The 23,421-nt window shown below is 46.2% G+C and overlaps 1 protein-coding gene across 1 annotated transcript in view; it reads right to left on the bottom strand.

Annotated features, from left to right (window-relative positions):
* The window catches only part of MTMR7 (myotubularin related protein 7), a 126,137-nt gene that overhangs the window by 32,654 nt on the left and 70,062 nt on the right, over positions 1-23,421 (bottom strand). Inside the window, exon 7 of the mRNA XM_063920843.1 lies at positions 22,809-22,941. Coding sequence (XP_063776913.1) covers positions 22,809-22,941 — 133 coding nt within the window. The remainder of the gene's footprint in view (positions 1-22,808; positions 22,942-23,421) is intronic.

Raw genomic sequence — 23,421 nt, 5'->3', positions numbered from 1 at the left:
AACCAGTTACAATGTTGCGGTAGGCAATAAGAGAACCGCAACTGTGCATGGTCCAATATGTTACAGTTGTCCTTTTCAAATAAATCCCTCTGATAATGCAGATAGGTGGTCTTTAAAGGAATATTACAGGGCCCTGGTATTGGATAATCGAACTGTACAAATACACAATTCAATATATTACAGGGTGCTCTCTATGTAAACAATAAGAATGTGGATAGGGAATTTGAACGGATTAACCCATTATGTTGTTAGACATTAGGGTTAGATAGGGATACAGGGAATTTCTCACCTTAATCGATTCAGATTCATATCTTAGAGAACCCTGGGACTATTGAAAATTGTAGCAATTTATTGGACCCCTATCCACATAACTGCATTGGAAATGTTCAGATTATTACGAGTGGTCCAGATTCACAAATTATAACACTACCATAAATGGGAACACAATAAATAACACACAGTGAATATAATTTTAATAGGTATGATATCTTTTATTGAAAAAATATTTTTTTCTCCATATATATTTCACATCGTTTTAATTGATTGTTATTAAAAGTTATATTTTAGATTAATTAATTTCTTTTTCCTTTTGTGCGCCAACCAAGAGACAATCTTCTCTATCTTGTCTTGTATTCTTCTCACAGTCCAAATGAAAATAAAAATGAAATAATGAAAATAGGCATCTGTGACCTAATACAGTATACTATAGTAGCCACGCTAATGCATCAGGTATGCTAGAGCTCAATAAATATTTCTAAAATCTAGGAGGCAGCTTAAAAGTTTAGGAGGCAGACTATCATTCCCAACTAAAATGTTTGAAACCTTGTATATACCAAAACACACGCCACTATAATGCCCCTCAGATTTCCCCACGTGCCATCAGACCACCACACATGCCCCTTCAATGCCCCGCAGATACCCTATATGCCATCAGACCACCACACATGCCCCTTCAATGCCCCTCAGACTACCCTATATGCCATCAGACCACCACACATGCCCCTTCAATGCCCCGCAGATACCCTATATGCCATCAGACCACCACACATGCCCCTTCCCTGCCCCTCAGACTTCCCCACATGCCATCAGGCCACCACACATGCCCCTTCAATTCCTATCAGACTTATCCACATGCCCATATCTGGTGTACAATTCATATTAAGCAACACAACAGACCCCAAATTCATAGTACGTCACACAGCAGGGACCCCAATTAATAATCTTATAGGGGGAAGACCTTAAAATGAAGTCAAATAGAAGGTCAGTCACTCACCAGCTGCAGAGCATGCTAGATTTGCAGCGTGATCGGTCAGTGACAGCAAGGCAACAGGCTCTTCTTACTTCTATAGCGACCGCTACGGCACTAAGGCAGCCATTGTACCGTAAGCACATTTAGTGGCGCTGAGCTCTAATAGCTCCACTAGTCAGCAGAGGGTAATTTGAAATTGGTAGGGATTGGCCAGTAAAGAGTGCTCAAACCTCTTCCTATTTACCCTGCACAGAAACAAAATAACCCACCCAATTCTAACTCTCTCTGCAAATGTTATATCTGCCCCCCCTGCAGTGCACATGGTTTAGCCCAATTGCTAACAAACTTGCTGCTGCGATCAACTCAGAATTACCCCCATTAAGTAATATGATATGTGTGCCTGAATATTAGTAGATATTCCCCCTTTACTATAACATGAAATAAAATATATGCCTCATTTTTAAATATTTGCACAGCTATGAAAATATAGAATTTGTCTCCCATACCTTCTGTACTGTTGTGTATATAAGGCCTAATTCAGACCTGATCGTAGCCGCTATGATCAGCCACCCTGACATGCGGGGGACATCCAGCACAGGGCTAGTCCACCCTGCATGTCTGGCCCTCCGCCTGCCGCACAGCTACAAAAGTATCGCACAGCGGCAATGCTTTTGTACCTGAAGAGTAGCTCCCTACCAACGCATCTCCTGCGCGCTGGCAGGGAGCTACCCGACGCTCACCAGGTCGCAGCGGCTGAGTGTGCCGTCACGCAGCCGCCGCACCCACCTCCCTGCACACTCCGGGCACGCCTGTGTTGCCCCCAAAATGTCGGTTCAACGCCACCGGTCCACCCCCTCCCGCTCAGCAAACGTCTCTGCCTGTCAATCAGGCAGAGGCGATCGCTGGGCAGAGATGCCGATCGCATCTCTGGCATGTGCCGGCGCACTGTGGCGCCGGCGCATGCGTAGTTCAGACCTGATCGCCCGCTGTGCGAAAACGCACAGAAGTGATCAGGTCTGAATTAGGCCCATACTACTTACCTTTCCAATACTTCTCTTAACATAATCCACTGTAGAAATAATAAATAAGTGAATGAATGAAGCCATTAAGAGCAGAACATACTGCTCAGCACACGCTCCCAATGCAAACAAGTTCACTTCCGAGCAGCCACTAAGAAGCTGTCTCTCATTCTAAATAAGTAGTACACAACTATTTATTACATGCTGACAGGCAAGGTGGCTACAATTTGAGCCATCTCACTGGTTACAACCACCTCTTTTTTTACCATTTTTTTGCGGCAGACGTGCATACAGCTTGTATACCTACTGGTTACTTTAGTTGACAAATTTCATATTTTTTTCATGTAAAAAAATCTGACTTTTTCGAGCAGTTTGGCTTTGATAAATCCAGTATTGTAATTCCTCCAAAAAACACTGATTTAACGAAATATCTCCATTGGAAAAAAAAGGTGGAACTGCATCAATTAAAGTCTTAGGTTTGCCCTATTTTCTCCATGACTTTACCTGGCTTCCTACAGATTCTTTGCTTTCCTCCAGGGCCGGACTGGCCATCTGGCACTTCTGGCAAATTCCAGAAGGGCCGATGGGCCGGTCCGGTCCACAGAGAGCTTGGCTCTCTGGTTTGTCCCCCGCTGCCGCCAGTTGCTAAGCAATATGGGGGCGTGCCGCGAGTCGACGCCCCCTGACTCGCAACACGCCCCCATTTGCAGTGTCCGCTTGCCCTTTACACGGCGCTCGCGTGCACGTATGCCAGGGCCGCCTGGAGTTCCCAGTCCGTCCCTGCTTTCCTCCACAATCCAAAAAACATACCGGTAAATTAATTAGCTTAACTACTGCATAATGGTGACATAATTTGAGCGTTTGACTGTAATAATGAAATTAGATTGTAAGCTCCTGTAGACAAGTGATTTATTGCATTTTTGCAGTATACATGCTCCCACTGGGTGAAATAATCAGGTGCCATAGCCTGGTCTACCACTGCTATGCAGATGATACACAACTGTACTTGTCCTTTGCTCTGGGCACTAATAACCCAATAACAACCCTAAATGGCTGTCTAGCTGAGCTCCAGGAGTGAATGAGTGCCAGTTGGCTGCGACTGAACCCGGATAAAACAGAGGTCCTTATGATAGGACCACAACATAAGAGGACAAGACTGCAGCATACCCACCCAACTGGACTTACACTTGGGGACACATAAACATCAGATATCAGCCACAATCAAATCCTCATTCTTTCACCTGAGGAACATAGCCAGAACCAAGCACTTAATTCCCTCAGATGATTTGCCAAAAGTCATCCATGCATTTGTATCATCTCGATTAGACTACTGTAATGCCCTCTACCTTCGTCTCTCAGCAAAAGAATTGCACCGCTTACAGCGTGAAAAACACAGCTGCCAGTCTGTTAATTAATCAGCCCCATTCCAGCCATATACCTCCCATTCTCTACTCCCTCCACTGGCTGCCTGTAAGATGGCGAATCAACTTTAATATTGGCTTACTGAGTTTCAAAGTCCTACATGACCAGGGCCCTACCTGAAGCAGCTTCTGACCCCATATTGCCCCACTCGATTACTGCGATCTGTAGATGAAGGACTTTTAGCCTAGAATCTCCCGTAATTCATCTGTGGGTCGAGCTCTTAGTCATGCGGCTCCGACTCTATGGAACTCACTTCCCCGCACAGTGCGAGAGGCCCCAACTACAGAATCCTACAAAAAAAACGACTCAAGACTCCTGTTTACTCAAGCATTTCCATAATGTCCCTTTAGTATCTATATGCTTCTGTATTTTATGAAAAGCTGTTCTGTACTTCATTATTTTCTTTACTATATTATGCTATGTATCTCTTAAGCGCCTTCAGTCCTATTGGAGAAAGAGAAAGAGCGCTATATAAATAAAACTATTATTATTATTATTATTATTATTATTATACACTGTTGTGGAATATGTTGATGCTATAAAACAACAGATTCCTTTCTGTTTGCAATCACCTCCGAATTCCAGTGCTGGCCTGTGACTAATTATTATATTACATATTACTACATTCATAATACGGAATGTACCTCAACGTACATAAAGAAATCACGCTGCATAAAAAACAACTGAGAACCTGACAAGTGACCCCCAGGTTACATACCATTCCATCAAAATCACTCATATCTGGTTTTAAACAAGGTCAAAAACACAATTACAGTGGCCAGGAAGCAGGAAGCTACTAGAACTAACAACAGATATTAGTGTATATTATCTTTAGAATATTTTTAGATAGAGAACACTTCTGACAGGTTTACCGAGAATGATATAATAAGGACACAATGGTCTTTGCGAATAAAACATTCACATAACATAAAAATAAGTAACAATGCATAACTGTGACGTGGTAAATATAAAGCTTCCGCCAAAAAATATCTGAGCGGAAAGTGTCACGCTGCGAGGGGATGAGATCTGAAGACTTCAAAAAGATATAGTAAGATGAAATGATAATCTCGGATATGCCGGACTTTCTAGGATACCTCACTGCTTTCTAGGACATAAAATATAAAAAAACATATCTAGTCTACTATATGCCTAGCATAAGGTTTTGGCTATACCTGTTCTTAATGCATATGGCAATATAGAAACGATCACAGAAAATGTAGTTAACATATTGTATTGCATAAGTAACAGTGGCACCTCAAACGTCATCATCAAGTATCAATAATAAAAGAAATATTAGGCATTGAGGATATATAACTGTACTTGAGAACTGCCAGATTTCACGGTCTATAGGATTAAGGGCCTAATTCAGTATGAGTTGTAGTTTTTCAAAAATTTGCAAAACTACAACTCCTTCCACTATCATGCGCGGGGCTGCCCATCACAGGGTAAGGCTGCCCCACATGCCAGGTACGACTCCCTGCTAAAATGCAAGCGCATCGCTAAACAGCAAAGTGCTCGCTTCTTTAGGGTAGCCCCTTGTCGCAGGGCCGCCATGTTTTAAGTCACAGTGGCTGCGTGACATCACACACAAATGGTTCGGACATGCCTCAGTCGTCCGGACTGCGCCCCCCCCCCCAACGCTGCGTAGATGCCCAAAGAACGCCGCCCCCTCACCAGCCCCAGCTTGCGATTGCAATCTAAGTCCTCGTGCATTCACAAAGCGGCGTGTGCGCATGCACAGAAGTGCGGAAAACGCTGATTAGCGATTTCCACACTTCAGCTATCCAAGCTGAATTGGGCCCCAAGTTTTATATACCAAAATCACAGAAATATTGTGAGTTTCCCGCACCTTGCCGAGAGGTAGGCAAGTATGAGTTAGGACGGAATCAAAACAGGGGCAAATTGCACCTGGCAAAACCATGCTCCACTGCAGGTAGGGAAGTCTTCAAATAAACAGACAGATTTAAAGTAGAGAAGAGTGTGTCCTAGCATAATTCTAAATTTCAGTGTACAAACAGATGCCCAGTATTTGTTCTCTACATTCAAAGCAGCCACAGTATTTTTCCTATAATCAAAACAATTAATGCATTTGCACCCCTTGCAATTCAACATAGTTTGTTCCAAACTGCACCTTTATTTTGTTCCTACTCTGGGTCAGTCCTATTGTGTTTGTTCCCATTCGTACACTTCTCCCGATATCTTGTGACACGTCAGTTTTAAAAAGGACTATATTTTTAAAAATGAGTATCCCAGCATACCAGATATTTTACACAACGTAATTACATTTCATTCAAGTTTATCTGGTCTGAATTTCACTTGAGATTCAAAATGAAAGTGAACTAATGTGACCTGTTTATCTTACAAACCAAAGGTTAGTTACGCACTTGGTCATCTAAATTTAGTGCCAAACTCCTGCTTGATCCACCTTCTCCCCAGATCATATTACCTGAAACTTATCAGGTTTCTTACAAGGCTGAGGAGAGTTATGCAATCCTGTATTAAAGGCACCTAAAACTATTCTCTTAGGACCCAACCACAAAAACTGTTCCAGAAAAAGGTACATCGCATGATGGACATCACAGATTACTTTCTTTTCCCGAGTACCTATGGAGTTGTCACCACTGCATTATCTACAACTGTATGAGGACAGGCACGGCCTGGAGAGGTGGAAACATACTGTAGGTAACAGCTGTCTATTAGGCAGGGGCGGACTGGCCACTCAGAGGCCTCCTGATATATTTGGATTTTATATGTGTATTTCTGCTGCGGGGTACACTGGGCTCCACAAGGATAGACATTGGGGTGTAGAGTAGGATCTTGATCCGAGGCACCAACAGGCTCAAAGCTTTGACTGTTCCCAGAATGCACAGCGCCGCCTCCTCTATAACCCCGCCTCCCTGCACAGGAGCTCAGTTTTGTAGTTGGTGCTGCAGTAAGCAGGCACATAACAGAGGGGCTGCTCCAGGCTGCCCTAAGAAGAGCTTTTTTTGAAGAAAAAAGTGGAGACTAAAAGGGCAGCAGCGGTGGTAAATGTCAGAAGACATTCACTGCTGCAGCTCCAGCTCTCCCCAGCGGCGCTGTACAATCCCGAGCCCTGGTTGCCGGGTAACTACAGCAGGAGGCTCCGGTTTTCTTCACAGTCAGGCACACACGACGGGGGCTCGCTGGGATCGCGTGGCCGCGCTTCGGGAGGTGGTAAGTGGGTCCCGCTTGCAGGACCCGGTCTTTATCGCGATCCGGCGTTGTTAGTGGGAGGCGGACCGCGCACGCTGGCGGTGGACACTGTGGCAGTACAGGCGATCCCACTAGATCACCAGGGCATGGGTGCAGGTCAGGTTTTCTCTCTAAACCATTTTCAGTAGCCCACAGTACCCGGTGGTTTTGCCAGCAGTGGGATAGGGCTTAGACATGAAGCCCCTCCCCCAGCCCCAGGGCACCATTTCCCGCAAATGTTCCCACCCTGGAGCTGCATATCTGTCTCTTTATCACTCCCTGTCAGTGTCTGGGCGCCATTATCTCTCAGCTTCACTGTTCCTGGGACTGCTTGGGCAAATCCTCCTGTGTAAAGCCGCCTGGTTGTCAGTGCTGTGACTTTACATGACACTTAAGTATTCTACCTGCCTTTTTAGACAGTGCTAGTTAAGAAAGAGTGCATTTAGTCAGGGTTTTCTAGTACAATTACCCTGTGATATACATCCAGTTCTTACTGTGCAGTGTTATATCTACTGACTACATAGAAATATATATAAGCTAGTCCAGTGCAGTATTATTGTTAGTAATAACCTCTGCATTGTACAAACTGACTATCTGTGTGTGCATTAGCTAGCTGAGTGGTGTCCACTCAACTTGCTATCCCTATATTATATAACCTGAGGGGGCTTGGTGCGTCAGGTTTTATATTGATATAGGATTTTCACAAAGATATACTTTATTACGTATTTTTCTTTGTGACTTAGTCACCATATCTCTCCTTTATCTCTGCTAGTGCTGACTACACTGCGCAGGGGTTTGGGCAAGAGGTATTGTGCTGCTGACAAATTGTACTGTGTTACCCGATACTGCAAGTTATATCATGTCTGCTTCTGAGGGTAACGGTTCTGGGGCTGAACACACTACAGGTGTTGCTGAAGCCACAGACCCCTATGAGGAAAATATAGCAGCTGGGGGCTCTGGCACCCCAGTTGGACTGTGGCAATGGGGGTACATAATGACCCACCATGGGCCGCTTTTTCCACGCTTCTACATACGCTAGTTAATAAACTAACACCCCCTATGGGCAGGGCCGGCCCACCCATTACGCGGGTTACGCGTAAGAGTAAGGTGCCGCACTGTGGAGGGCGCCGGCAACGTAGACCACGCTCCCAGCCCATGCTGCCTGCTGTATACCGCCAGCTCATTCTAGACTAGAGCCGTCAGTGCCCTAGCCAATCCGCTGTACACAGGAGGTGACTGGCTGCTTCCCCAGGTTCAAGCGTCAGAAGGTGATTAAACAAGTTTTACCTCACTCTGGCCACCTAGTGGATATACGTCAGGAACCCTGGGAAAACCCGGGTACGAAGTTTGTGCCTCAAAAGAAGATGCTGGCTCGCTATCCCCTCGCACCAGAGCTGTCTAAGAAATGGGAAACGCCTCCTCCAGTAGACTCACATGTGGCTAGGATGGTGGTTTCCTCAGCTCTACCTGTCACTACCGTCACGTCTCTAAAAGAGGCTACGGATAAACGTGTGGAGGGTTGTCTGAAAGCGATTTACACCCTCACGGGTGCTGCACAAAGGCCCACTATTGCAGCAACATGGGCTGCAGAGGCTATTGAAGCATGGGCCTTGGAGTTAGAAGCTGAAATCTCTTCTGACCATGCTAGACAATGCTTGTCATATATTGTCACAGCCTCGCCGGATATTGTGGCTGAGATCCTGGTCTGTGGATCTGGACTCTAGAAAAACCCTGGAGGTACTCCCTTTCAAGGGAGATATTCTGTTTGGGGAGGACTTAAATAAGATTGTGGCTGACTTGGCTACGGACAAAACTGCCTGTCTGCCAAGTACCGCTCCTTCTGTGTCGAAGGCTAAAGGTACTTCCTTTCGCCCCTTTCATCCCTCAGGTAAAGCAAAAGGTCAGGCGTACAACAAGCAGGCCCGCACTTCCAAACCTGGTAAGCCAAAGCTCAAAAGAGACTGGGCGGCCCGTCAGCCAGCTTCCAAGACCGATAAGCCTGCCGCATGACGGGGCGGGCCTCCCCCTGGGGGATCCCAGGGTGGGGGTGCGGCTTCTAGGGTATACCCAGGAATGGTTGAAGACCACGTCAGTTGCCTGGGTACGGGAAGTCGTCACTCGAGGTTACGCCATAGCCTTCAAAAACCGACCCCCTCATCGATTTTGCCGAACAGACGTCCCGTTGGACCAGACAAAGGCAAACACACTACATTCGGTGGTACAGACCCTCCTGGATACAGGAGTCATAGTACAGGTGCCTATTGTGCAGGGGGGCCGGGGGTACTATTCTCCGCTGTTTCTAGTCCCGAAACCGAATGGGTCCTCCCGGCCCATTCTCAACCTCAAGGCATTGAACAGGTTTGTGAAGATTTCCAAGTTCCGAATGGAAACCCTTCGCTCTATAGTTCTGGCCTTGGAACCTGGGGACTACATGGTCTCCCTGGACATACAGGATGCTTACCTGCATATTCCTATAGCAGAGTCGCATCAGCAATACCTCAGGTTTGCGATTGGCAACCTCCATTACCAGTTTCGGGCGTTACCTTTTGGTTTAACTACGGCTCCGCGAGTCTTCACCAAAGTCATGGCGGTGATGACGGTGGTACTCCGCCGTCAAGGGGTCAGGATACTGCCGTATCTGGACGACTTGTTAATCCTGGCAAATTCCACAGAAACTCTCCTGCGTCATCAGGATATGACTGTCCAGTTTCTACAAGCCCACGGGTGGCTCATCAACTGGAAGAAATCCTCCCGGGTCCCTGCTCAGAGCATGGTGCAACTGGGAGCGCTATTGGACACTCACAACCAGCGGTTGTTCTGGTCTCAGGAGAAAGTCCTGAAGCTTCAGGACAGGATTCGTTGCTTCCTTTCTCGTCCACAAGTGTCGATACATTCGGCGATGCAGGTGCTGGGCCTCATGGTATCAGCATTCGACATGGTGGAGTATGCTCAATTCCATTCTCGCCCCCTCCAGAAGCTGATTCTAGCCACGTGGGACGGCCTGCCTCACCGGATCAGGTCTCACATGATCTCATTGACTCCGGAGGTCCGTCTGTCGCTGCTCTGGTGGCTCCAGGACCAACAATTGTGCCGGGGACGTCCATTCTGGATATCCAACTGGGTCCTTTTGACGACAGATGCCAGTCTAAGAGGTTGGGGCGCGGTGCTGGAGCAACACTCCCTTCAGGGTTGGTGGACCAAGGAGGAATCCCTCCTCTCGATCAACATTCTGGAATTGCGGGCGGTCTTCAATGCGTTGAACCTGGCCCAGCGTTTAATTCAAAACCGTCCTGTTCAAGTACAGTCGGACAACGCCACCACAGTGGCTTACATAAATCATCAAGGCGGCACTCGAAGCCGTTTGGCAATGAAGGAAGTCTCACGGATTCTACATTGGGCGGAACGCCATCTACCATCATTCCGGGAGTCCTGAATTGGGAAGCGGACTCTCTCAGTCGTCAGAACGTACATGCTGGTGAGTGGGGCCTCCATCCAGAAGTGTTTCAACTCCTAGTGGAAAAGTGGGGCCTTCCAGACGTAGATCTGATGGCCTCTCAACACAATCACAAGGTTCCGATCTTCGGAGCAAGGACAAGGGATCCTCAAGCAGCATTCGTGGATGCGCTGGCAGTGCGGTGGAGGTTTCGGCTGCCGTACGTGTTCCCTCCAGTGTCACTCCTGCCCAGGGTAATTCGGAAGTTCAAGCAAGAAAAAGGAAATCTGCTTCTCATAGCTCCAGCGTGGCCCAGACGGCACTGGTTCTCAGACCTGCAAGGCCTATCGTCAGAGCGTTCACTTCTACTTCCACAACGCCCAGACCTCCTCGTTTAGGGCCCCTGTGTCTACCAGGACCTAGCCCGGCTGTGTTTGACGGCGTGGCTCTTGAAGCTTCCGTCTTAAGGGCTAAAGGGTTTTCTGAGGCGGTCATTCAAACTATGTTGCGGGACCGGAAACCAGCTTCGGCTCGGATTTACTATAGGGTCTGGCATTCTTACTTTGTTTGGTGTGCATCTAACGATTATGACGCTTCCAAGTTTAGTATAGCCACGTTGTTGGCTTTTCTTCAGCAGGGCCTGGACTTAGGCCTGCGTCTGGCCTCCCTCAAGGTTCAAATATCTGCCTTGTCGGTGTGGTTTCAGAGAAAAATTGCGACCTTACCTGATGTGCATACCTTTACTCAGGGTGTGTTGCGTATCCAACCTCCATATGTCCCGCCTGTGGCTCCTTGGGACTTGTCGGTGGTTTTGGAGGCGTTACAAGAGTCTCCGTTTGAAACTCTTGGTTCAGCTGAACTTAAGTGGCTTTCCCTTAAGGTGGTGTTTCTGCTGGCTATTGCCTCAGCTAGAAAAGTGTCGGATTTGGGTGCCTTGTCCTGTAGTTCCCCATATCCGATATTCCACCGTGACCGGGCGGTTCTTAGGACTCGTCCCGGATACTTACCTAAGGTGGTTTCTTCGTTCCACCTTAACCAGGAGATTGTGGTTCCGGCACTTGTTTCTCCTGATCTGTCTTCCAAAGAGCGGTCTTTGGATGTGGTACAGGCTCTCCGTATCTATGTGGAGAGAACTGCTTCTATTAGGAAATCTGATTCTCTCTTTGTGCTGTTTGGATTTCACAAACGGGGCTGGCCTGCTCACAAGCAAACTTTGGCCAGATGGATTAGAATGGTGATTGCACATGCTTATGTGAGGGCTGGCCTCTCGGCTCCTGCTTACATTACGGCCCATTCTACTCGGTCTGTGGGACCTTCTTGGGCGGCCCGCCGTGGTGCGACCCTTGAACAATTGTGCAAGGCGGCTACGTGGTCATCTGTGAACACGTTCATATGGTTCTATGCCTTCGATACTGCCGCTTCCCAGGATGCTTCCTTTGGACGCAGGGTTCTTGTGCCCGCTACAGTGCGTCCCCTCCCATAAGGAACTGCTTTAGGACATCCCCAATGTCTATCCTTGTGGAGCCCAGTGTACCCCGCAGCAGAAAACGAGATTTATGGTAAGAACTTACCTTTGTTAAATCTCTTTCTGCGAGGTACACTGAGCTCCACAAGGCGCCCACCCTGACGCACTTAGCTTCTTTGGGTTGGTATGGCATTAGCCGCTGACACTTCTCTTGTCGTTAGAGTGTGGTGTATGTGGCTACTAACCGTTGTCGTCTCTTTTCCTGCTACTGCATTGGGCTGGTTAACTAAAAACTGAGCTCCTGTGCAGGGAGGCGGGGTTATAGAGGAGGCGGCGCTGTGCATTCTGGGAACAGTCAAAGCTTTGAGCCTGTTGGTGCCTCGGATCAAGATCCTACTCTACACCCCAATGTCTATCCTTGTGGAGCCCAGTGTACCTCGCAGAAAGAGATTTAACAAAGGTAAGTTCTTACCATAAATCTCGTTTTATTGTTTAATTCATGGCTTATCTAAAATAATTTATTAATTTTTCACCCGATGGGGCATGGGACTGGTCAGCCCGGACTCAACAGTGTCATATGCAATTCGCTTTAGCACTGGGATTGGAACTGACTGATGTTCAAGCTCATGTGTGCGGGGCTTTAGGGGGAGATGCACAAAGCAGTGATAAAAGTGGAGAAGTGAGCCAGTGGAGAAGTTGCCCATGGCAACCAATCAGCATTGATGTAACATTTATAATTTGCATACTATAAAAGTATACAGAGCAGCTGAATGGTTGTCATGGGCAACTTCTCCACTGCCTCACTTCTCCACTTTTATCACTGCTTAGTACATGTCCCCCTTAGTTAGCAAACCCTTAGGTCTCACAAGGGAAATAGCCAAGGACAGTTTGATATCTAAAATGGACACATGTGGATAGCCATGCGTATTCACACAATGTATTAGGATAGGAATAGGAAGACATTATAAGGAATCAATATATCAATTATATCCTCAGCTGTCAAAATACAGCCCTATGCAACATACAAAGCCAGGATATCACAGCAATATTGCCACAGCATTATAAAGAGATGTCTGTCCTGTTCTGCACAGCTGATATTTGATCAAGAAATGTAGGCATTATGTACTGTATTTGTGCAATCAACCACTAGTTAAAAATAAAATGTCTGTTATTCATTGGTCTCCCTTATCCCCTGTGCACACTAGATGATTTAATTTTACTTCCCTCTGAGACATTTAATATATGTGTCAACTATGCTCAAGCGTGGTTACAGTTAAGTTAAAGTTTGGCACAAATTAGAGGAAGGAAGGAGTTGTATTGTATGAATATGAATGGGATTTCCTCTGTATTGTACGACAGTCACTGGGTTGGATTCTGTATGGTATGGTGGTCACTGGGATGCTCTCTATTTTTTATGGGACTCACTGGCATGCTTTCAGTATTGTATTGCTGTTACTGGGATGCACTCTGTATTGTATGACACTGATGCTGTCTGTATTATATGAAGGTCACTGGTATGTTCTCTCTGCCAGCCACTATGATGCTCTCTATATTGTATGGCACTGGGCAGCTTTAAGTTTTAGGTACAGGAAGGCAGAATCAATGTAATCATTTGTGCTTGCTCTGTATACAATTAATTTGGTCCTGCCTACAAGAGGCCTCTTTCATAGTTTTTTTTTAGTGACACATTAAATTCCCAACCTGCCCCACTGTCAGGTGATCATATACAACATCTACAGCTTGCCAATTTTACCAGCTATGCTGCAATTCCCCTTTTAGGGTTTTTATTAAAAAAAAACCTGAATAAAAAGCACTTAATAATAATCAACAATAATAATTAGCTTTGTGCATATAAACACACTGTTACTTTATTTTCAGTAATGATGCCAAAAACCAGTCTTAGGGTGTATACACACGGTGAGATTTTTTCTTCCGATTCTGACTATATAGTCAGAATCGGAAGAAAAGTTAGTGCAGATCGCAAGGTGACAGTCACCTTGCGATCCCGATTCGATGCCGATGCGCGGTCCCGCGCGGTCGGCATCGAAAGAAAAGATAGACTGTGCAGGCAAGTCAATTTTGACTATCTCTATAGAAGAGATAGTCAAAATTGACACTTAGCCAAAATCGCACATAGGGGGTCATTCCGAGTTGTTCGCTCGCAAGCTGCTTTTAGCAGCTTTGCACACGCTAAGCCGCCGCCTACTGGGAGTGAATCTTAGCTTATCAAAATTGCGTACGAAAGATTAGCAAAATAGCGAATAGACACCTCTTAGCAGTTTCTGAGTAGCTCCACACTTACTCGGCATCTGCGATCAGTTCAGTGCTTGTCGTTCCTGGTTTGACGTCACAAACACACCCAGCGTTCGCCCAGACACTCCTCCGTTTCTCCAGCCACTCCCGCGTTTTTCCCAGAAACGGTAGCGTTTTTACGCACACACCCATAAAACGGCCTGTTTCCGCCCAGAAACACCCACTTCCTGTCAATCACATTACGATCACCAGAACGAAGAAAAAACCTCGTAATGCCGTGAGTAAAATACCTAACTGCATAGCAAATTTACTTGGCGCAGTCGCACTGCGGACATTGCGCATGCACATTAGCGACTAATCTCTCCGTTGCGAGAAAAATATAACGAGCGAACAACTCGGAATGACCCCCATAGCCAGTATCGCAAGTACACTCATTATGTGCTTGCGATACTGACTATGTGCCGACCCGGCCCCTGTCGCATAGTGAGAATCGGGCATAGCCCGAATTTCACCATGTGTACACACCTTTACAGTTTTCCATTATTTATCACCTCTAGGTGACATGCTGAGTGTAAATGTGCTGGAAATAACACAAAACTGGTTGTGTAATAGGCAAGAACCCACGGATACAGTATTTAGGTACTTTAAGGCAATTATGTAAGGACCAGCAAAGGATTACTAACATACGGAGAGGGGAATCAAACAGTAGGGTACATTGGGGTGTATCTAGGGAAATGTCAACAATTGAATAATATGTTTTTTTAAATAGAATGGTACTCATTGTATCTCGGTAGATAGTTTTTTATTAAGGGGTGTTTATCCAGCAGTCACATATTTCAAAGGGTGTTCTGCCATTCCTCAATGATATGTTACCGAAACAGCTAGGATTCCTGGTAATGTCATTTCTGTGTATCGCAGACTAGAAAATCAGCGTCTGCCTTCTTTTAGCAACGTTCAGTGTACATGGTTATGGCAGTGACGTGTGATGGGGTGAGGCAGAGCCTTTTCTGTCATAGTAACATGACAGAAAGCCCTGACGAAGCTTAAAGTGAAATGCGCATCGGCATCGCTGTGCGCTGTCCGTATTAACATTAATTATGTATTAAGATCCTGTGTATATTCAAATTCATCAGAAAGGGTTACTAATTAGATTAATAGACACATGCTGGCATAGTATATATATTAGATAGGAGGGTTTCCTCCAAGTGCTAGACATCATGTATATGAGAGACATATGGAATATGATGGCTCTCTTGTCAGTAAGGAGAGCAATTTGAGGTTGTGAATAAATCAAGCTTGCTTGTAATAAGCTTCACAATATATACCAAAGTGTTAACTGTCAATGTGTGCCTGTGCTGCATGGCAATACCAGCCAGACATTTAGGCAGCAACAGGTGCTGGAATTGTTATATCCATATATGAGAGATCCAAATAAGCCATTTATACCTCTGAAAATTTTGGCATGCTCGATTTATTGTGAGCACACATCACTGGGATGATAATAAACAGTGGTTGTGTAAGGATGGGATTACCAACCTGTGAATCATATGTGTCTGGATTAGCTGTATATTCAAGACAGCATTATCTGCAGTAGTATCAATATGCATATATAAATCCTAGGTCTCCTTCTTATATGATCTAATAAAGAGGTGCTAAGGCAGGCTCATTCTTAAGATAGTACTGTGCGAATTTGCAGTTTCATCAAGGATGTTGCTGTAATAGCAGGATATCAATTAAGGGGTATTGGTTAGTGAGTTTACATTCCAACAGAGGCAACCCATAATACCCAATGTCAAAGAACAATTTGTCAGCATGTGATCGTATACCGGCATTATTCAAGGCAATAAGAGCCTTATATTTATAAATAATTACACAGATAAACTGTCATCCGGATATTTGCAGTGTTGGTCTTAACATTCTTATCACATTACTACATAGCAACAAATGTTGCATTGTGATCTACAGAATTAAGAATTCATCAGGAATGTTACAACACCGATACATTTTGTAACCCTTTATAAACATCACTGGCAAAAGGAGTCAGTGGTTGTTTCAAAAAATTAAATACATTATTTAATAACTCCTTGAATCACAGGTATTTATTGATTCACAAATCAAGACAGTGTACCAGCATTTTCTTTTAAAATACATCTTTATACACATAAATTTAATTTATTTTTTTCTTACACGTTATTCTGTCTCTATTGTTTTAATATTTCACTCTACATGTCCCCTTTGTAATAAGGGGACATATAATACATCATATGTGGTAATAATAAAGGCATTTATATCACATGTGGGTATTGAGAATCTATTTCATATTTTACATTATTACTAATAAAATATCAGAATGTATTATATTTCTAATTAAAAAAGAATCAAGGGAATGAGTGCTGCTACTAAAAGTTGATTTGCTTTTTCTTCTTTAAACCTATATATTTATATCAACAAGCAGCACCACTCTAATACACTTGTGTTGAAATATTTGTTTGGTCAACACAATAATAAGAATTTACTTACCGATAATTCTATTTCTCGGAGTCCGTAGTGGATGCTGGGGTTCCTGAAAGAACCATGGGGAATAGCGGCTCCGCAGGAGACAGGGCACAAAAGTAAAGCTTTTACAGGTCAGGTGGTGTGTACTGGCTCCTCCCCCCATGACCCTCCTCCAGACTCCAGTTAGGTACTGTGCCCGGACGAGCGTACACAATAAGGGAGGATTTTGAATCCCGGGTAAGACTCATACCAGCCACACCAATCACACCGTACAACTTGTGATCTAAACCCAGTTAACAGTATGATAACAGAGGAGCCTCTGAAAGATGGCTTCCTAAACAATAACCCGAATTAGTTAACAATAACTATGTACAAGTATTGCAGATAATCCGCACTTGGGATGGGCGCCCAGCATCCACTACGGACTCCGAGAAATAGAATTATCGGTAAGTAAATTCTTATTTTCTCTATCGTCCTAAGTGGATGCTGGGGTTCCTGAAAGGACCATGGGGATTATACCAAAGCTCCCAAACGGGCGGGAGAGTGCGGATGACTCTGCAGCACCGAATGAGAGAACTCCAGGTCCTCCTTTGCCAGGGTATCAAATTTGTAAAAATTTACAAACGTGTTCTCCCCTGACCACGTAGCTGCTCGGCAGAGTTGTAATGCCGAGACCCCTCGGGCAGCCGCCCAAGATGAGCCCACCTTCCTTGCGGAATGGGCCTTAACAGATTTAGGCTGTGGCAGGCCTGCCACAGAATGTACAAGTTGAATTTTGTTACAAAACCAACGAGCAATCGACTGCTTAGAAGCAGGTGCACCCAACTTGTTGGGTGCATACAGTATAAACAGCGAGTCAGATTTCCTGACTCCAGCCGTCCTTTAAATGTATATTTTTAAGGCTCTGACAACGTCCAACAACTTGGAGTCCTTCAAGTCGTCTGTAGCCGCAGGCACTACAATAGGCTGGTTCAGGTGAAACGCTGATACCACCTTAGGGAGAAAATGCGGACGCGTCCGCAGCTCTGCCCTATGTCGAATGGAAAATTAAATAAGGGCTTTTATAAGACAAAGCCGCCAGTTCAGATACTCTCCCGGCCGAAGCCAGGGCCAGTAACATAGTCACTTTCCATGTGAGATATTTCAAATCCACATTCTTTAGTGGTTCAAACCAATTGGATTTGAGGAAATCTAAAACTACATTTAGATCCCACGGTGCCACCTTAGGCACCACAGGAGGCTGTATATGCAGTACTCCTTTGATAAAAATCTGGACCTCAGGGACTGAGGCCAATTCTTTGTGGAAGAATATTGATAGGGCCGAAATTTGAACCTTAATAGATCCCAATTTGAGACCCATAGACAATCCTGATTGCAGGAAATGTAGGAAAACGACCCAGTTGAAATTCCTCCATCGGAGCACTCCGCTGCTCGCACCACGCAACATATCTTCGCCAAATACGGCGATAATGCTTCGCGATGACTTCCTTCCTTGCCTTTATCAAGGTAGGAATGACTTCTTCTGGAATGCCTTTTCCTTTTAGGATCTGGCATTCAACGCCATGCCGTCAAACGCAGCCGCGGTAAGTCTTGAAAAAGACAAGGACCCTGCTGAAGCAGGTCCCTTCTCAGAAGTAGAGGCCACGGATCGTCCGTGACCATCTCTTGAAGTTCCGGGTACCAAGTCCTTCTTGGCCAATCCGGAGCCACTAGTCTTACTCCTCTTTGCCGTATAATCCTCAATACCTTTGGTATGAGAGGCAGAGGAGGAAACACATATACCGACTGGTACACCCAAGGTGTTACCAGCGCGTCCACAGCTATTGCCTGCGGATCTCTTGACCTGGCGCAATACCTGTCCAGTGTTTTGTTGAGGCGAGACGCCATCATGTCCACCATTGGTTTTACCCAACGGTTTAATAGCATGTGGAAAACTTCTGGATGAAGTCCCCACTCTCCCGGGTGAAGGTCGTGTCTGCTGAGGAAGTCTGCTTCCCAGTTGTCCACGCCCGGGATGAATACTGCTGACAGTGCTATCACGTGATTCTCCGCCCAGCGAAGGATCCTGGCAGCTTCTGCCATTGCCCTCCTGCTTCTTGTGCCGCCCTGTCTGTTTACATGGGCGACTGCCGTGATGTTGTCCGACTGGATCAACACCGGTCTTCCTTGAAGCAGAGGTTCCGCCTGGCTTAGAGCATTGTAGATTGCTCTTAGTTCCAGAATGCTTATGTGAAGAGACTTTTTCAGGCTCGACCACACTCCCTGGAAATTTCTTCCCTGTGTGACTGCTCCCCAGCCTCTCAGGCTGGCATCCGTGGTCACCAGGATCCAATCCTGTATGCCGAATCTGCGGCCCTCCAATAGATGAGCCTCCTGCAACCACCACAGAAGGGATACCCTTGTCCTCGGCGACAGGGTTATCCGCAGGTGCATCTGAAGATGCGACCCTGACCATTTGTCCAACAGATCCCTTTGCATGGAATCTGCCGAAAGGGATTGCTTCGTAAGAAGCTACCATTTTTTCCCAGGACTCTTGTGCATTGATGTACAGACACCTTTCCTGGTTTTAGGAGGTTCCTGACCAGGTCAGATAACTCCTTGGCTTTTTCTTCGGGAAGAAAAACCTTTTTCTGAACTGTGTCCAGAATCATCCCCAGGAACAGCAGACGAGTTGTCGGCATTAATTGGGATTTTGGAATATTCAGAATCCATCCGTGCTGCTTTAGCACCTCTTGAGATAGTGCTAAACCCATCTCTAGCTGTTCTCTGGACCTTGCCCTTATTAGGAGATCGTCCAAGTATGGGATAATTAATACGCCTTTTCTTCGAAGAAGAAATATTATCTCGGCCATTACCTTTGTAAAGACCCGAGGTGCCGTGGACAAACCAAACGGCAGCGTCTGAAACTGATAGTGACAGTTTTGTACAACGAACCTGAGGTACCCCTGGTGTGAGGGGTAATTGGAACGTGGAGATACGCATCCTTGATGTCCAAGGATACCATAAAGTCCCCTTCTTCCAGGTTCGCTATCACTGCTCTGAGTGACTCCATCTTGAACTTGAACTTCTTTATGTATAGGTTCAAGGACTTCAGATTTAGAATAGGCCTTACCGAGCCATCCGGCTTCGGTACCACAAATAGAGTGGAATAATACCCCTTCCCTTGTTGTAGAAGAGGTACCTTGACTATCACCTGCTGAGAATACAGCTTGTGAATGGCTTCCAAAACCGTCTCCCTTTCTGAGGGGGACGTTGGTAAAGCAGACTTCAGGAAACGGCGAGGTGGCTCTGTCTCTAATTTCAACCTGTACCCCTGAGATATTATCTGCAGGATCCAGGGATTTACCTGCGAGTGAGCCCACTGCGCGCTGTAATTTTTGAGACGACCGCCTACCGCCCCCGAGTCCGCTTGCGAAGCCCCAGCGTCATGCTGAGGCTTTTGTAGAAGCCGGGGAGGGCTTCTGTTCCTGGGAAGGAGCTGCCTGTTGCTGTCTCTTCCCTCGTCCTCTGCCTCGTGGCAGATATGAATAGCCCTTTGCTCTCTTATTTTTAAAGGAACGAAAGGGCTGCGGTTGAAAGGTCGGTGCCTTTTTCTGTTGGGGAGTGACTTGAGGTAGAAAGGTGGATTTCCCGGCCGTAGCCGTGGCCACCAAATCCGATAGACCGACCTCAAATAACTCCTTTACGCATCGCCTGTCCACTGTCGTGTCCATAAAGCTCTTCTGGCCGAAATGGACATAGCACTTACCCGTGATGCCAGTGTGCAGATATCTCTCTGTGCATCACGCATATAAAGAAATGCATTCTTTATTTGTTCTAACGACAGTAAAATATTGTCCCTGTCCAGGGTATCAATATTTTTGATCAGGGACTCTGACCAAACTACCCCAGCACTGCACATCCAGGCAGTCGCAATAGCTGGTCGTAGTAGAACACCTGCATGTGTGTATATACCTTTTTGGATATTTTCCATCCTCCTATCTGATGGATCTTTAAGTGCGTCCGTCTCAGGAGAGGGTAACGCCACTTGTTTTGATAAGCGTGTTAGCGCTTTGTCCACCCTAGGAGGTGTTTCCCAGCGCTCCCTAACCTCTGGCGGGAAAGGGTATAAAGCCAATAACTTCTTTGAAATTAGCAGTTTTTTATCGGGGCACCCCACGCTTCATCACACACGTCATTTAATTCTTCTGATTCGGTAAAAACTACTGGTAGTTTTTTCACACCCCACATAATACCCTGTTTAGTGGTACCTGTAGTATCAGCTAAATGTAACATCTCCTTTATTGCCAAAATCATATAACGTGTGGCCCTACTGGAAAATACGGTTGATTCGTCACCTTCACCACCGGAATCAGTGCCTGTGTCTGGGTCTGTGTCGACCGACTGAGGCAAGGGACGTTTTACAGCCCCTGACGGTGTTTGAGGCGCCTGGACAGACACTAATTGAGTGTCCGGCCGCCTCATGTCGGCAAACGACTGCTTAAGCGAGTTGACGCTATCCCGTAATTCCACAAATAAAGGCATCCATTCTGGTGTCGACCCCCTAGGAGGTGACATCCTCATATTTGGCAATTGCTCCGCCTCCACACCAATAACGTCCTCATACATGTCGACACACACGTACCGACACACAGCAGACACACAGGGAATGCTCTATACGAAGACAGGACCCACTAGCCCTTTGGGGAGACAGAGGGAGAGTCTGCCAGCACACACCAAAAAGCGCTATATATGACAGGGATAGCCTTATGATTAAGTGCTCCCTTATAGCTGCTTTTATATTAATATATTGCCATTTATTCTGCCCCCCCTCTCTGTTATACCCTGTTTCTGTAGTGCAGTGCAGGGGAGAGACCTGGGAGCCTTCCTGACCAGCGGAGCTGTGACAGAAAATGGCGCCGTGTGCTGAGGAGATAGGCCCCGCCCCTTTTTCGGCGGGCTCGTCTCCCGCTATTTAGTACATTTAGGCAGGGGTAAATATCTCCATATAGCCTCTGGGGCTATATGTGAGGTATTTTTAGCCTTTTTAAAGGTTTTCATTTGCCTCCCAGGGCGCCCCCCCCAGCGCCCTGCACCCTCAGTGACTGCCGTGTGAAGTGTGCTGAGAGGAAAATGGCGCACAGCTGCAGTGCTGTGCGCTACCTTAAGAAGACTGCAGGAGTCTTCAGCCGCCGATTCTGGACCTCTTCTTGCTTCAGCATCTGTGAGGGGGCCGGCGGCGTGGCTCCGGTGACCATCCAGGCTGTACCTGTGATCGTCCCTCTGGAGCTTCATGTCCAGTAGCCAAGAAGCCAATCCATCCTGCACGCAGGTGAGTTCACTTCTTCTCCCCTCTGTCCCTCGTTGCAGTGATCCTGTTGCCAGCAGGAATCACTGTAAAATAAAAAACCTAAGCTAAACTCTCTAAGCAGCTCTTTATGAGAGCCACCTAGAATTGCACCCTTCTCGGCCGGGCACAAAATCTAACTGGAGTCTGGAGGAGGGTCATGGGGGGAGGAGCCAGTACACACCACCTGACCTGTAAAAGCTTTACTTTTGTGCCCTGTCTCCTGCGGAGCCGCTATTCCCCATGGTCCTTTCAGGAACCCCAGCATCCACTTAGGACGATAGAGAAATGTTATGTTATAAATATTCCCTACATAGGATCATGTATTTATAATCTGGTGCGGGAGTCTCTTTAACTTGAATCCCTGCCTACCTTGTCAGCACATCTCTGATCGGGTTCACTATGGTATGCCGGCGGTCGGGCTCCCGGCGACCAGCATACCGGCGCCGGGAGGCCGGCCGCCGGCTTACCGACAGTGTGGCGAGCGCAAATGAGCCCCTTGCGGGCTCACTGCGCTCGCCACGCTACGGGCACGGTGGCGCGCCACGCTATTTTATTCTCCCTCCAGGGGGGTCGTGGACCCCCACGAGGGAGAATAAGTGTCGGTATGCCGGCTGTTGGTATGCCGGCTGTCGGGATCCCGGCGCCGGTATACTGTGCGCCGGGATCCCGTCAGTCGGCATACTGAAGACCACCCCTCTGATCAAACCTCACCAATGTTCAGCAGTATATACTGCTGCACCCGTGTATAATGCCCATAAGCACCCTTGGACACATACATTCTGTGTAAATCTGGCTCTGGTACTAGCCAGTGCCTCCTGAGCCATTTACCTCACCGCACGTCCCTGGGTTATGCACGGTCACCGCATAATACCCTACCCAGTTATCTCATACATCACAAATATGAGACACCTACAAAAAGGATGACTTACCTTCCAGCATCTTCTGCAGACTGTTCCTCATCACATGGATGTTCTCAATGCCAATAAACTGAAACTTTATATCTGAGTAGTTATCTTCATTCTCATAGCCTTTCCCGGCTGCACGGTTTGCCATTGCATTCAACTAAAACCAGCACCATATAGAGGGGTTAGATTATTATTATTATTATTATTATTATTATTATTTCAATTACTATTTTGTTTGTATTATTACATAGTGCTTTACAGAAAATATTTAGGGGGACATGTACTAAGCAGTCATAAAAGTGGAGAAGTGAGGCAGTGGAGAAGTTGCCCATGGCAACCAATCAGCTGCTCTGTATACTTTTATATAATGCAAATTCTGAATGTTACATCAATGCTGATTGGTTGCCTTGGGCAACTTCTCCACTGGCTCACTTCTCCACTTTTATCACTGCTTGGTACATCTCCCCTTTAGTCTTCTAAATTAGTCCCTGCCCCAGTCTCTATTCCCTACCATATGGTTTAATGTTTTTAACCATTAGCCAATTACCAACAGCAAGTTTTTGGGGTTTGTGAGTAAACCAGAGACTTGGGGAAAACAATGAAAAAAAGGGAGAACATACAAACCCAACTCATATAG

The sequence above is a fragment of the Pseudophryne corroboree genome, chromosome 1 (assembly GCF_028390025.1).
Source record: "Pseudophryne corroboree isolate aPseCor3 chromosome 1, aPseCor3.hap2, whole genome shotgun sequence".
Taxonomy (NCBI): Eukaryota; Metazoa; Chordata; class Amphibia; order Anura; family Myobatrachidae; genus Pseudophryne; species Pseudophryne corroboree.
Note: the sequence above shows the minus strand (reverse complement) of the source record. Positions and strands in the feature narration are given on the sequence as shown.